The sequence below is a fragment of the Ambystoma mexicanum genome, chromosome 1q, assembly GCF_040938575.1.
Source record: "Ambystoma mexicanum isolate Mex_15411 chromosome 1q, UKY_AmexF1_1, whole genome shotgun sequence".
NCBI classification, from domain to species: domain Eukaryota; kingdom Metazoa; phylum Chordata; class Amphibia; order Caudata; family Ambystomatidae; genus Ambystoma; species Ambystoma mexicanum.
The window spans coordinates 228,542,353-228,557,716 of NC_090922.1; the positions used below are offsets into that span (position 1 = coordinate 228,542,353).

Consider the following 15,364-nt stretch of genomic DNA (forward strand, 5'->3'; position numbering starts at 1 on the left):
TTCTTCCCATCGAGAGGGCGAGGAAGAAGTCGCGGTTGGAGGAGAGTCGGCCGATATCCAGCTCAACAACAAGCCACAGGTCAGTCTACCCATTGCAGCGCCAGCGCTGCAAATGCCTATAGGAGGGAGGCTAGCTCCTTTTGAGCATGCTTGGGATTCCTTATCAGGGGACACATGGGTCGGAGATACAGTTCGCGGCTTGCGCCTAGAATTCTTCGCACAGCCCTTTCAAACAGCTCGTCCCATTCCCATTCCAATGTCCAAAGAGGACGAGGTTGCATTAGACAAAGAGATTCGCAGTTTAGCGACGAAACAAGCAATTCGCCCCTGTACAAGCCAAGGCGGTTTCTTCAGTCCAATATTTCTGGTACGCAGAAAAGAGAAAGTGCGTCCAGTGATAAACCTGAAGGCTCTCAACGATTTCATCGTCTACCGCCATTTCAAAATGGAGGGTATTTACATACTCAGAGACCTTCTGAGACCCAACGACTGGCTTATGCGTCTGGATCTGAAAGATGCGTACCTCGCGGTACCCATACATCAGGACCACGCAAGCTATCTGAGATTCTCTTGGAATCTTCAGAACTGGGAATTTACGAGTCTGCCCTTCGGTCTTACTTCAGCTTCTTGGGCTTTCTCCAAACTCCTGAGACCGGTAGTAGCACATTTAAGAGAACAGGGCATTCGACTTATCATATACCTGGACAATATGATCTTTATGGCTCAGTCTCAAGCACTGGTAGAGCAACAGACCAGGTTAGCCATAGACCTACTGCACAGTCTCGGATTCCTCATAAATTGGGAAAAATCAATCCTTTTTCCATCCAGAAGCCTAGAGTTTCTAGGGTTTGTGGTAGACACCGAGTTAGCTCAACTTCGTCTTCCCACTGCCAAGATTCATTCTACCAAACGGGAGATCCGCAGACTTCTACAGAGAGAAGAGATTTCTCTTCGGGATTTAGCAAGGGTAATAGGACTTCTCTCCTCCTCTATCCAAGCTATCTTTCTCGGACCTCTGCATTATCGAGAGTCACAGAGACTGAAAGGACAACACCTAAGACGCAGTCTCTCTTATTCACAACAGATGACTCTGTCACCGGAAGCAAGAACAGAACTCAACTGGTGGCTTACGCACATGGAGGCCTGGAACGGCCGAGCTATCTTCGGGTCTGCACCAGACATAGTGATAGATTCAGATGCCAGCCGTTCCGGCTGGGGAGCGAGATGCGGTTCAGTAGCCACAGGAGGAACTTGGTCTCCTCTAGAACTCGAGATGCATATAAACTGCCTAGATCTCTTGGCGGGTTCCTTCGCAGTACACTCCTTCGCCAAAGACAAAGTGAGTTGTTGTATCTTACTGAAAATGGACAATGTCTCTGCAGTAAGATACATCAATCATCTGGGTGGCACCAGATCTCGACCTCTAGCGGAATTAGCCAAAGATTTTTGGCATTTCTGTCTACAACACCGGATTTCGATTTCGGGGATGGGGGGCCATGACTGTGAAATTACAGGTCACTGTGGAGTTTACTACCCCATACAGCAGTATTCTGTTTGTGCAGTGTGTGGCAGTGACTGTCAGACTTGTTCTTGGAGCTGCCATTGCTGCAGATTTCTGTTTGTGTAGCTGCCGACCTGTGAGTAGAGGCTGCAGTTATTGCACTAGTTCGGCTCATGGGTGCTGGGGCATGAACGTCCGTCTGTGAGTTACAGCAGCCTAAGTGATGTGTGGCAGCGACTGTCGGGACTCGTCCCTTTGAGCTGCCACGACTGTAGACTCTAAGTGTTGCACGGAATGCAGAGGCGTAGAAGACAGTGTGGTCTGGGAATAGTGGAGTCTTAATGCGCTGCTTGGTGCTCCTGTGACATCTGTTGGAATGTGCTTTGAATAGCCTGGGAATTGAAGAGATCATTATTGAGAATGCGTAGGAAGACAAAAAGATATAATCCGAGAAGTTTTGAGCCTACTCTCCTGGACAAAGTTGTGCAAAAATGGGGGTCTGAGGGGAAAAAGGCTCAATCTGGGGATTAAGAGAAGATGACATCATTTTTTCAGCAGGTTTATACAAAAACCTATAGTCAGGGTGTACAGTCTATACCTGACACAACTCAACCAATGACACACAGTTTGGTTGCTCAATCTATACTCGATACAGTTATTCTTGGAATAGTGAATGAAATGAACGACGGAACTGACATTTCAGGGCCAGTGCTTAGTGACATTGAGAGACATGCTATTATGTCTCTGGTGGAGGTGTGTCATAGTCTGGAAGATGAAATCCAGGCTTTGGAAATGCCTCTTAGACAGTTAAGTGTATCCCCAAATATGTTTGGATCTCCTGTGAATAGGGAAGAGGGGCTTGATGACGTGTGATGAAGACAGAGCTCAGGGGCGTGCCTTGGTAGGAGATCGCTCCTCCTTGCCTTTTGAAGGCGCTGACACTTTCCATCAAGATTCCTCACAGGCAGGAAGGTAGTTCACTCGTTGCCTTGAATTTGGGTCTACAGTCGTTCATTAGACTTTGATAATGTTGTATTGGAGGAGAGATCCAACATCTCTCTACTAACCGAACTGAGGGAGTGGATAACTCGTGACCAAGGCTATATGAAAGTAAGGACTAAATCAGTCTGCTATATTCCAAATAGCACTTTGGTTAATGCTGTGGAAAGAAATTCTGGAAGCTGCTCTTGAATTGAATACCAGTATAAATAAGGAGCTGGGTAATGCTACTCAATTTGTTCAGTCCATTTCCCAGAAAAAGAAATTGAGTCCTGGTCTTAATACAAAAAAAATATGGAATGACCGGCAAAAGGTACAAACAAGGGATCGAGAACATTTAAAAGAAATATCCTCAGTGCGGCACAGCAAAGTGACCAGTATTTATCGAAAAAACACTGATCAAGCTGCTGATATAAAAGTAATTAAGGCTACTCAACAGCAATCTGTGATGTAGAGAGCTGTTAATGAACAAGTGCAAGTAGATACTAATGGACAATAGCAATAGCGTGGTCTTAACCTGTACGAGTGATACTGAGCGTGGGAATATAAATAAAAGGGAAAAACAAAGAAGGTAAGTAAAAAGAAAGATATCGGGTGGTTCTTCCTCGCACTAAATGATGGCAGTGATAATGCCGATGGTCGTGAACGGGAACAGAATTAGGATGATCCGAACAGTTTTGATTTAACAGGTACTTCTGGGACCAATGTTAATTTTTATAAAAGAAGTGAATGAGGAAATGATTCTAATGTTGGAAGAAAAAAGTCCAAAAGAAATAGCCCTATGTAACTCTGCTTTCAAATGTGGGGTGTCTCAAGATAGGGTTGTTAGGCAAGCTAAGGACATACAATGGTCTCCAGTGCCTGACAACAATTCATTGATACTCCTATTTGAATTGATGTTTGAGGAAGACCGAGATATCCCTTTGAATAGGACTATGATCTTATCTCTACTCTGTACTATATTGAAATTGACTATTATCTCTACGTCTGATTTGAAATTTGTTGACTTGTTAGATGAATCATGGGTAGGCACATGTGCAGTACATTCCCATTAAAAATTAATTAAACATTTTGTTTATGCTAGCTATGACGACATATTGGAGATGATTCAAAATGTATACCCCTAGGCCTTGGCAAGCTAATGACAATGAGTATCATGATGAATTGAATGGGTCTGTGAAAGAGAAAAAGAATATAAAATGTGCGATTGATGGTCAGGTTCACAGTCAGGCTGAGTTTGACCAAGAGCCAGCGAGTTGGGCCTGGTTGACTTCTTCATTCTCAACCTCTATTGGGAATCAACCAGGCTTTGGAAAAAGAGGACGTTAAATTGTTGTGTTGGAACTCACAAGGGCACAATCGTTTTTGCAAAGTTGACATGAGAAATGTATTTACTGGATTTGATATCGTGTTGATCCAAGAGACTAGGTTGAATGCTATGCCAATTTTAGACGGTTTCATCCTTGAAGCCAAAGTGGCAGAATATAGGTAAAAAGGGGAGACTATTTGGAGGTATTCTTACAGCTGTAAAAAATGCTCAATGTAGAGTGATTTAAAAAGATTAAGACTGTGTCTGACGCTTGGCTTGCAACTGGCATTTTTTATTCTTTTGGTAAAACGGTAACTAGGACTCTTGTGATTAACATCTACTTTAATGCAGTTTGTAGATATTAATGATGTGATCAATGAGTTGAAAGATCTAATCTACTGATGGACTGGTCTAATAAACATGGCGTGGGTCCTATAAAAATAGCTGGTGATTTTAACTGCACATGTCCTAGTATGAAACTGTTGCTTGATGACTTAGACGAGGATAGAAGGGAAGGGATTTACTCGTAACCAGGGAATCGGGGGAAAACAATTGAAGGATGGATGGATGTGGGCACCATTTTTGGCTAGATGGGAATTTAGCCAACTTAATGTACATTTTAGTGCAGCATCGAGTCTTCAGCCGACTTGGTTTGGTATTTTATCCTCCTCATTGATAAACTATATTTTTCTTGCAAATTTCGACCATACGGACCTATGCAATTTTCAAATAAAAACAACCAGGTCCAGTGATCACGCCATGTTAAAAACGAATTTTCATAAACCAGGCAAAAGAGCATGAGGTAAAGTCAGCATGCAATTGTGTGGTTACTAACTTTGTAGGTAATAGGTTAGTCCAGTTTAGTAAAAACAGTGCAAGAGTGAATAGAGACTTGGTTAAATGGTGGCAGAGCTTAACAGGCGATAAGAAGAAATTTCATTGCTCATCTAAAGAGTTCACTAACACACTAATTATGCTTAATGGGAAGATTAGGACTGAAGCTAAGTGGAATCAGAAGATGTTTGCTGGATGAAAAGGAAAGCCTTTTTATAGTATAGTAAATACCCGGAAGCAAAATATGAGAACTAAGAATAGGAAGGTAACAAAATCTAATTGTATTGATTGGAAAGAGAAGAATGAAAAAATATGTATTCTTAGACAGGGTCAGAGAAATTGGCTAAAGAATTATAAAATGCAGAACCATATTAAGGGGAATCGGGACTTTTTATTTGAGATGGCTAATAAAGATGCTAGAGTCATCTGGCTCAGTCAATTAAATCTTAAATCATCGTATATCGCAGAAGGATAGTTGGTGAAACACTTTGCCATTAGTTTTGGTACTAACGAAGTAGATCAGGTTTCGGAAAAAATGTATACCCCTAGGCCATGCAATATCAGGAGAGAGGTGGAAATATGAGTTGGTACGATACTAAGTTGGCCATTGAAAGGTTGAAGAATTCAAATCCAGTGGACCATATGGCATGACAATTAATTTACTTAAGAATAATATTGAGATGTTCCGATGGTCGATTTTTTAAAATTGAATCTGCTCACTCAAATAGTGAGGTCTTTAGCTATTTCCATACCCTGTAATCAAGCAGTTGTTGTCCCTATTTTTAAAAAAAGGAAAAGGGATTTGCCCATTTATGATCAACCTACCTCTCATCGATATTTTATCTAAGATATTGGCCAACTTAGTAATATCTCACTAAACTGGCTGAAAGTATGCAGAGATTAAGCCCTCTGAAAACTGGTTATAGGAAAGGGATCGATACAGTGATTAGTGGCTTAGCACTTGACTCCTGTTGCGCGAGCAGGTGGCGCAATGGGGAGAGTGTTGTATGTGGCAAGCCTGCATCTGTACTCAGCCTTCGACAATGTTGATAAATATTATAGGAGAAGTTGGTCAGGTGAGGGATTGATCCAGACTTGTTGCACATCCTACAGTTATTTTATTCTAACAATGAGGCAAGAGTAAGATTCAAGGCGTGATTTCATAGAAGTGTTTTATAATGGCGCAATCCCATAGGAAAACGTTCTGTGAATCAGGCCCTAAATGTGGAGGGGGAACTTTCGCTCACAGTAAAAGTATGGAATGCAGTTGGTCAGGGTTGTGACCTTGCACCAACACTTTTTAATTTCTATATAGCTGATCTCTGCGAAGAAAGTCTTATATAGGGGGGTATCCTCCTAAACTGAATGGTCGGAGAGTAAATTGCATTGCAACTGTCTCTCCCTAAATACCTCCCTGCTAGAGCCGTCCGGCCTTCTAGCTCAACTCTCTGCAGATCAGACGCTTCTCTAAGCAGAGAATGGGGGGTAGATCTCTCTCCTCTCCAGGAGCCTCCCTGTGGGATGGTCTCCCTGCCCCTCTCAGGCTTGACCGGGATCTCCTTAAGTTCCAGAAACTCCTCAAGACCCTCCTTTTCTCTCCACCCCCGCCCCATGCTAATGCCCCGTTTGCCGCAGTGACTGGCTGCCTGGTTTCCCTCTGAGTTCTGAGTTCTACAGGGCACCAGCCCCCCTGCCCCCAACCCATTCGACCAGCCCTTCTTCACAATTAGCATGTGGACCCTCACCCCTTGCACCTCATGCAATCAATGACACTTGCCCACCTGGCCCCCCCTTAACTAGCCTAGCCCCTGTGGCCCTCTCCCCTCCCTTCACCCTCTCTTTCACTTGCACACTCTCCTCTTGCTCTGCACTCCCCTTCGCACCCTAGCACTTTGCAATTCACGCAAACCGGCACTGCCCCCGGCCCTTTCCTCGCACTTCTTGTTACTGCACTTGCATGATCCAAATGTCACAAGGCCTAGTAGAACCGTTATTGTAATCTTTGTCCCTTGTCCCCCACCCCTTTTGTCTTGTGGCACCTTTTGTGACACCATTTGTCGGACAGGCGCCTTACAAATATCCAATAAATAAATAAATTGCATATGCTAATGACCTATTTTATTGGATTTTACGCCAGCAGGATGACACTGCTCGCTTAATGGGGTTGCCTCCTACTTAAGTGATAACAAATTGGTCATTAATCCAGCGAATTCTTTGATAATGACCATAAGTAGTAAGAGGCAGAGAAAACAGTACATTTGGTCCATTGAACACAAGAATTAAGGAGGTTGAGTTAATGTGCTATTTGGGACAGATATTTTTCAATGAAAAATGCTCTTAAAATGTAAAAAGGGAGGATGAAGTATAAAGCAAGAGCTTGTATTTGGTTGATGAAATCGAGTAAGCATAAGCTATATGCCTTTTCTTTGCTCCCGTTAATTGAATTTTATTGAGGAAAAGTTTCAACTATTGTACTATATGGAACTGAATTCGTTCCTTTTATCAATAGAAAGTATTTTGACGTTCTTGAAGGATGTATATGGAAATAAGTCATTAGTGGGTCTAAACCAGTGCCAGTTAGTGTCATAAGGCTTGAACTGGGTGTGCAATCTTGGTGGTCTCGATATATTAATACATGTTTTGCACTGTACAAAAGAATTATGACCATGGGTAATAAAAGATTAGCCTTTATTTTAGGTGAGCCGATGGGAGAGAACTCTAATTTGGGCCTTTGAAATTTTAGAAAACGTTGTGAGGGTTTATGCAAGTAATAGTTGTTAATTGTAATCACTCACAATGGGCTATGAACAAGAAATCAGAAGGTGGGATAAAATTATGGATAGTAATTACCTATTCAGACTGAAATGATATAGAAATAGGTCTTTTTGGTATGTTAGCTCGTCTGTAATCAAACTATATTTAATGAAATTTCCTTCTGTTATTTAGAGCTTGGTACATAAGATTTCGATTTATTTGCCTTGTGACTCTGGAGGTTATAGGTCCCAGACTTAATATTCCCCGAAAGTGAAGAACTTGTAGACTATGCAGAGCGTTTAGTGACTTATTTCATGTAGTGACGGATTGTCCATCATTAGCATTTATTAGGACAAAGTTTCTTGGCCCTTTGGTGCACTCAACATCATCAGTTATTGCATCAAATCTGTAGAACAGACCAACGAGTGGAGGACAAGTGTCCTTAATACTTGCCTTGGTAAGAGTTTTAGTGGTTATTTTTACCGAATTGACATTTGTGGTAAAACATGTACATTATATTTTACATCAAATCTGTGGAACAGATTAATGAATGGAGCACAATTGTTTTAAAAAATATATATTTTTTGGTTGGTTAGATTTCTTATAGTTATTTTTAAGGAAATTGAAATGTATTGCGATAACAAGGACATGATATTTTAGATAGGATTTTTGTAACAATTTGTGATAAATAAATGTGGGGATTTGTGTAACAAAGTGACTTCCTTAGGCTTGCAGGTAAGTTCCAGTAGCTTTATTACATATTCTTAAGTTACATTAAGTTAGCTCAGCAGGAACAGATACTAGGAGCAAACACTGGCTCCCATCACCCAGGCAGGGGCTCTCCAACTGCCTAGGCATCACAAGCATTCCCTCCTTCACACCATAACATTCCATCTTACATCACATGCTTTTACATTCAGGTACAAGCACATCACAACAATTATATTTAGAGAACATCAGGAACAGTTGGTACAGCAGTTAGTTTTGTACACATTTCTTTTCAACCTTACATTCTGCCAGACAGTGATTTTATGATGGTTATTTGTGTATACATTCGTGTAAGGTATGAGGTATACCATAAACTTCTATACTTGAACGCATTTCTGCAGTTTCAGCAATTCAACACATCAACATTGTTTGCGAGTTACATTTTAAATTGGGAAAACTGTTCTAGGAATGACTTCCTAAGGGCGCTCAAACGGATTTGCTTTGTGTATTTCTCAAGCCAAATGAGCAGATTTTGAGACATTTCAAATGAATCATGGCAAATATTGTAGCAGAAGCTAGACCTTAACTTCCCATTGGAACGGCTCTCTTTGACCCATCAACCAATAAGGTACTTCAGAAATGCAAAGCGAGTGTTAAGACTGCAATGTAGCTTAGCCTCATATCCTAAACAACCCCCATTTTGTGCAAGCCTATCAGCAGCGACAACCTTCTATTACTTCAGAGCCTTACTGTGGGAGCAAGACGAAATGCAGATGCAGACACCAATCTAAAAGTGACTGTCTGTTTGAAACTACAATATGTTTGCTGTGCATTCTGGCTTGTGCACCAGTTGAGATTCTATAAAACTTTAAAATGAAAAAAAAAAAATAAGAATCTCGTCTGTGAAAAAAAGGTTGCTTTTGTCAAGGAACATTGTGCATATTTTTTAATTTTCTTTCTTCTCTTATTCTTTAATTACAGCCATCTCTTGGAGTGGCCAAATCCAATCACGCACTTTTGTACTGCATCATTGGGCCAGTCGGGCCCTACTTTCCGTCGGGTGGCTTCACCCCCATTTCTCTCCTGGCAGATCCCAAATTTGTGCGCGCGTGGATGGGTGGTGTGGGGGACTCCAAACTCGGCGGGTGAGTAGCCAATGTTATCCTTTGTGTGACTTTTTGTCTAGACTATAAGTTGTTCACTTGAGATGTAACTTCCCATCTTATGCTGAAAACAAGGAATCAAGAATGAATGGGCATAGGAGTAAGAATGATTCAGTAATACTCCTGTGCCAAGTTCTCTTTTCACCATACTTGTGGAATGTAGCCCTTCATGGGTACAGGACAGACCATGGTGGGTGGGCGGGGGGCGGGAGGACATTAAATGAGGAAAAGAATGTACTGGGTGTATGCTCACGGGGACCCACCCATCACAGATCCATCCTTGTGCATGCTATAGCCCCAAACTGCAGTCTTCTCCACACAGGCTCTGCAGTATCATCAGCGAAAAGCTGTGCATTCATTTCTTGCACATCAAATTATTTGTTTCTGTTCTTCTCTTCCCTTTTGTCTATGTCCTGTGGGTCTGGTTAATATGCTGCACTAGCTACAACAAACCATCTATGGTGTCTGTCATGGTGTCCCTTGCCTGATGATGGGCATGGCGGGGAAGGCGACCATGGGGGCAGGCGCTGATGCATGCTCTGTGATGCAGGGCTGGGGGAGGAATGGAGAGGATCCCCTGATCACCCCAAACTCCCTCACTAGAGAGCAGTGGCCCGCCACATTTACTTTGCCTAGGTTACTTGCTTTTTAAATGAGGCACACAATATAAGGGAACACAGTAGCAAGAGTGCTAAGGCTGTGGGTCCTGTAACACTGGCCCTGCGTGTTAGAAATATCCCTCAGTCTGAGTCAATGCGATCTGATTTCCCCAATGGAGCGGTCAGCTACTGCCATTGTGTCCAAGACCCCGCTTATCATAACAACTGCTGCCAGAGCAATTCCAGGTAAATGCTCGCACAACAAGAGAAAACCATTATGGCAGACCAGCTTTTTGAATCAGCTCGAACAGATACTTACAGTGCAAAGCATATTCACAACTCACCGATCATGCACTGGGAAAGCAAATCATGCCCAGGTGTAAACCCTAATGTCAAGCACGGCCCAGGAGAAAGTAAGAATTATAGAATTATATATATATATATATATATATATATATATATATTTATTTAGAGAGAGAACCCATAGTTAATCGATTTTAGAGAGCGGGAAGCAGGAAATCTGGTGGCAGTTGGTTAAAAGAGGATCTGGTTAAGTAGAGGAGGATGGATGAGGAGGTAACTATAGGAGCTGAGGAAGAGGGTATAGGAATTATAGAAGGAGGGTAAAGAGTAGCTGAGGAGGAGGTGGTAAGAGGAGTAGAGAGTAAGATCTTAGGAGGACATGGTGAAAGTAAGCAATGATGACATGCAGAAAGGGAAAGCTGAGGAGGAGTTGGTGGTAAAAGTAGCAGGTGATGATGATGATGAGGTGGTGACCGGAGAAGGGGATTAAGATGAAAAAAACAATCGCTACCATGAAGCCAACTTCTTGCGCTGAAAATATTCTTCCAGCAAAAATGATCTTGGACAACTCTGATCTCTTCTCACCTATACTATCCAAAATTATTAACGCTTCTTTTAGAAATCAAATAATCCCTTCGGACATAAAAAGGGTTACTGTTACTCCACTGGTTAAGAAACCAGGTCTGGATCTCAGAAACCCTAGTAATCTCAGGCCAATTACTAACTGTAATTTTCTTTTGAAAATTATGGATAGGATAGCCACTCAACAATTACAGGTGCATGTCGATGCATCTGAATCTCTTCATCCCCAACAGTCGGGCTTTAGACCAGCCCATAGTACAGAGACGGCGATGTTAGACCTTCAGACAAAGATGCTCAGTATTATGGACAGTGGGAAAACGGGCCTCCTGGTCTTATTGGATCTCAGTGCGGCCTTCGATCTTCTAGACCATAATGTTCTCGAAGTGGCACTGAGTAAAACAGCTAACTGCTCTAAGGCAGCTAAGGGGTGGATAATGTCATTTCTAAAGAATAGGACATCTCTGGTTCACTGGGGTGACACATTTTCGTCAGAAAGAGAACTCCTCTGTGGGGTTCCCCAGGGAGCCAGCATGTCTCCCCTGTTGTTTAACTTGTATCTTAGATTTCTCTACCTTGTATTGGAGCAGTTAAATGTCTACTTTATGAACTATGCAGACGATGCTCAGTTAGTGATTGAACTTTGTGGCGATCATAAGAAGGAAAATGAAAATCTACTTAACATCTACTCCAGCATTGAGCAATGGATGGATCTGAATTGGATGTGTTTAAAAGGAAAGAAAACTGAGTTGATGGTCTTCGGTTCCCAGCAGGTCAGAAACTCTCTTTCCCCAGAATACAAATCTTTTCAGATAGATAACACACCGATCAAGATCCTTGATAAAGTTAAAACACTTGGCATAATGATGGAAGCATCATTAGGAGCCGAAGCACAGGCACAATACACACAAAAAACTTGCGGATACTATCTTAGACTCCTTAAAATCATCAGGCCCTATCTCTCAGAGGATAATTGCGCCACAGTGGCTAGGGCAACCATCCTATCTCGGCTGGATTACGGAAATGCCCTGTTGGTAGGAGCAAACAATAAATGCATTAAAGCCTTCCAGATTATACAAAACAACGCAGTCAGGATTATTAAGCGCATATCCAAACGCGATCATATTAGCAATTTCAGGAGAGAATTGCATTGGCTTAGAATAGAGACTAGAATTCAATTCAAAGCCCTTACCATCGCACATCGCTGCGTTTACGGCAAAGCTCCTGTGTACTTGAAAGCAAAGATTCACACTATGTACCCACTCGCTCTCTTAGATCGGCCGACCAAAACAAAGTGGTGGTAGAGAAGCATAATCGTAAGCTAGGCCTAGGCAAATCCTTCCCGACAGTTACTGCAGGTCTTTGGAACAACTTACCTATTAATATAAGAAAAGAAGTGAATTACTTAAGCTTTAGGAAGCATGTGACGACTAGTTTTAGCTAATTGACCCTCATTTTACATCTAGCTGCATTCTTTGTTTTGTCCCGTGTCTTATGATGGTATTACATGTGTTCATGTTCCTGCGCCCCGAGACTCGCGAGTTACCGGCACAAGATAAATGAAATAGAAATAGAAATAAGAGATGATAGTAAGGAGTGTGCGTGAAGGAGGCCAAGAAGACAAGCAGCCTAGAGGGACACTAGTCCGGGGCACTCTCACCTCAAACTTATGAGTATGGTGAGAGTCATGGAAGAAGGTATGAACTTGTGACTGAATGCGGAGGAGGTGCTTGAGGTGTACAAGGGATGTCCGTACCTGAAAGATAGGCTAGAGAAGGTTCCCCCTAGCATGAGCGCACATTGAGACAGATACTCTGGGGAGGGGGAGGACGTGCAGGCCATCCACCTGTTCTCTGGGAGAAAGATCACCAGCTGCCAGTCTCAACCCATGTAACACAACCTGTTTCCTGGCATGGACCACATTGATCAACCACAGTAGAGTGGCAGTGTCCAAAACCCTGGTGACACATTCTTGCTGTCATCAATGTTGAGCCAATTCTCCTGGAGAGCTGAGTCTAAGGCCCATCAAAGATGCTGCTAAAGGCCTTAAACTGAAGAAGGTTTAAACTGCTAACTTCTTGGTCATCACCAAGTCCTGTCAACCCCATAGACTGTGACTGACACCTGATCGAGATCTGGTGAGAATTTGAGAAGAACCTTTTTGTGGTTTGATTTTTCTTTCTTTTGATTCTTTTTTATGAAAAGCCTTGGTTTGTCTTAAACTTGGCGATTGCATTATAGGGGCTAAATTTGTCTGAAAAACAGTTCATGGAAAAGACTGATTGGTTTGTTTTGGGCCCAGGTGCCATAAGAAAATGCTATTCTGACAAGTACGTAAAACACAATTGGCATTTGCTCTAGTGGCTGAAATGAGGGATGCATGAGTGTTGGAATATAGAGGACTGAAAGAAAAAGCTACATTTACATTCGTTCTTCATTGTTTCATATTCAAACTTTTTAGTGAAACGGCCAAACTGGTTTCCCTGCCTCTGATTTTCTCATCTGCGCTTTGTGACATACCTGATCCATATGCGCTTTTTTTGCAGTGCTTAGAACCCGCCACACCTTTTCTCGCAGGGCCTGCTTGCTCACTTCACGTGCTGGGAAGGTTAATTTTGAGTGCGAGCCCCCATAGGATTTTTTTTCCTTCATCCACAGGAATGTAAATGCATTTCTTGTATTCCCTAAGCAACCTAGCAAGGTATCTCATTCCTAGGCACATTCCCTAATGCACACATCTAGGTCTTGCTTGGAGGACCATCTAAGACCCAGCGACACGACTATGTAGAGGTTTAAGTAGCCACAAACAAATCCTAGACCCCTACTGTCCTGCGTCATAACTTGAGTGCGAGAGGAGTGCCACCTATTGGCTTAACCCTGCCACTCTGCCCATACGCCAATAAGAGACACCAAACGGTCTTCCATAGAGATAACTTAGGTTGTTGTAAAAGGCATTTGGGCACATTCTGCTCTAAACGTGAGTGAGGGGTGGGGGCTTGCTGAGTGCATTTAGACTGATGGCATGTAGTATACTATAGCATAGCTTCATTAGACATAAAGACATAAAGGTTACACATGCTGTTAAACTAAAACCACCACTTATTCTATTATTCATCTATTCAAACATGCTCTTTGCCCACATGGCAATCTTGTTCATAGGTGTGATGTGATGTTATACCTGCTTTTGCTTTAGCTTGTTTGATGAACATAAGAAACCTGAGAAGATAGGGGGTCATATTAAATACATTAACATGATAACTCCTGTGTCAAGTGTAGATTTCAGAGTAATGCGTCAGAGTGGTATCTCTTTGAGTGCAAGAACTTTACAATTTCTGGCTGTATATGTTTAATCATGTTGGTAAGCACACACATCTAGTTAGGCCTTTGTTTTAGTGCTGAGACACAGCCTAGGGTGAATGTCGACATGAAATGACTGATGATCAAGGGTCTATTTTCACAGCCTCAAACGAGATCAGATCAGATCAGAAAGACTGCCAATTGGAGTTGCAAACGTGAGACAGAGTCACCAATATATTACAACCCAAGAACTGGCATCAAAGAGGGTTAAAAAGAATACCGTGAAAGCCCAAGATGAAGAGTCCACAAGGGGCCCAATAGCTTTGGGGAGACTTATGGGTGCGTGACCTGTGATGGGTGGAGCATGTGGTCCAACAACTGCACCTAGAACAGAAAGTCTGCTAATATGCAGGGCTATTGGTTGCGTGACCTGTGTTGGGTGAACCGTGTGGTCTGACAACTGCGCCTAGACCTGAAACTCTGAACGATGAACAAGCTATAAACAACTGTGAAATACTTGGTGAAGCAAACATGAAGGAGGGTCAATCCGACCCAGTGTTTTCTTTTGAACTATGGAGCAGATGAAACCCAAAGTGAATGTTATGTTGAAGTCTTGGGGAAGGGAACCCTGAGAGTCAAACGAGGGAAGGACTTTGTCTTGGGGAAGGGAGTCCCATGACCTCCGTTGTGTGCGAACTGTGATATACTTGGAGAAGATAATTTCAGATCTTGATTAAACACTATTGTACTGGATCGCTATTGGAACTGTGTTGAACTTGAAACGGGGAACCCAAGAAGAGCTCGAGCTGAAAGGAGTTCAGTATTTACTTTTGAACACTTCTATTTTGTTGAGAAAGATTCCCGCACTATGTTTTGTTATAGTTGTGAGGACAAGCATAGGTTTTGACACAGGCAGACTTTCATTTTGAACTTGCAGAAAAAGACGTTCCTTAGGTTTCTTTAGACATGGAATATCCCACTATAGTATAGGGCTAGTTAGGCGCTACACCATCCTGATCATCAATACAGTTTTGTTTAGAATTGCACTTCTGTTGTCTGTGTCATCTCTATTGATACCATGCCTGTCTCACAATCCCCATACCATTGTTTCAGTTCAAACGAGATATGGGAAGAAAAGGAATCCGAAAAAACATCATCACCATTTGAGTTTATTCTCTTGTTCCAGAACAAAGCAGCTGAGACTCAGTCTGTGTGGTAGGAGTCAACTCCACACACCATATTGTACTGGTAAATACAAAACCTCTCTTCCATTCTTCTGCCTCCATATTTGGAGCAATGGGGAGGCCTTTAGAATTGC

General features: G+C 42.4%; 1 protein-coding gene across 1 annotated transcript in view; it reads left to right on the forward strand.

Annotated features, from left to right (window-relative positions):
* LOC138526910 (branched-chain-amino-acid aminotransferase, cytosolic-like) overlaps positions 1 to 15,364 on the forward strand; it is a 392,104-nt gene that overhangs the window by 243,842 nt on the left and 132,898 nt on the right. Inside the window, exon 6 of the mRNA XM_069637744.1 lies at positions 9,087 to 9,250. Coding sequence (XP_069493845.1) covers positions 9,087 to 9,250 — 164 coding nt within the window. The remainder of the gene's footprint in view (positions 1 to 9,086; positions 9,251 to 15,364) is intronic.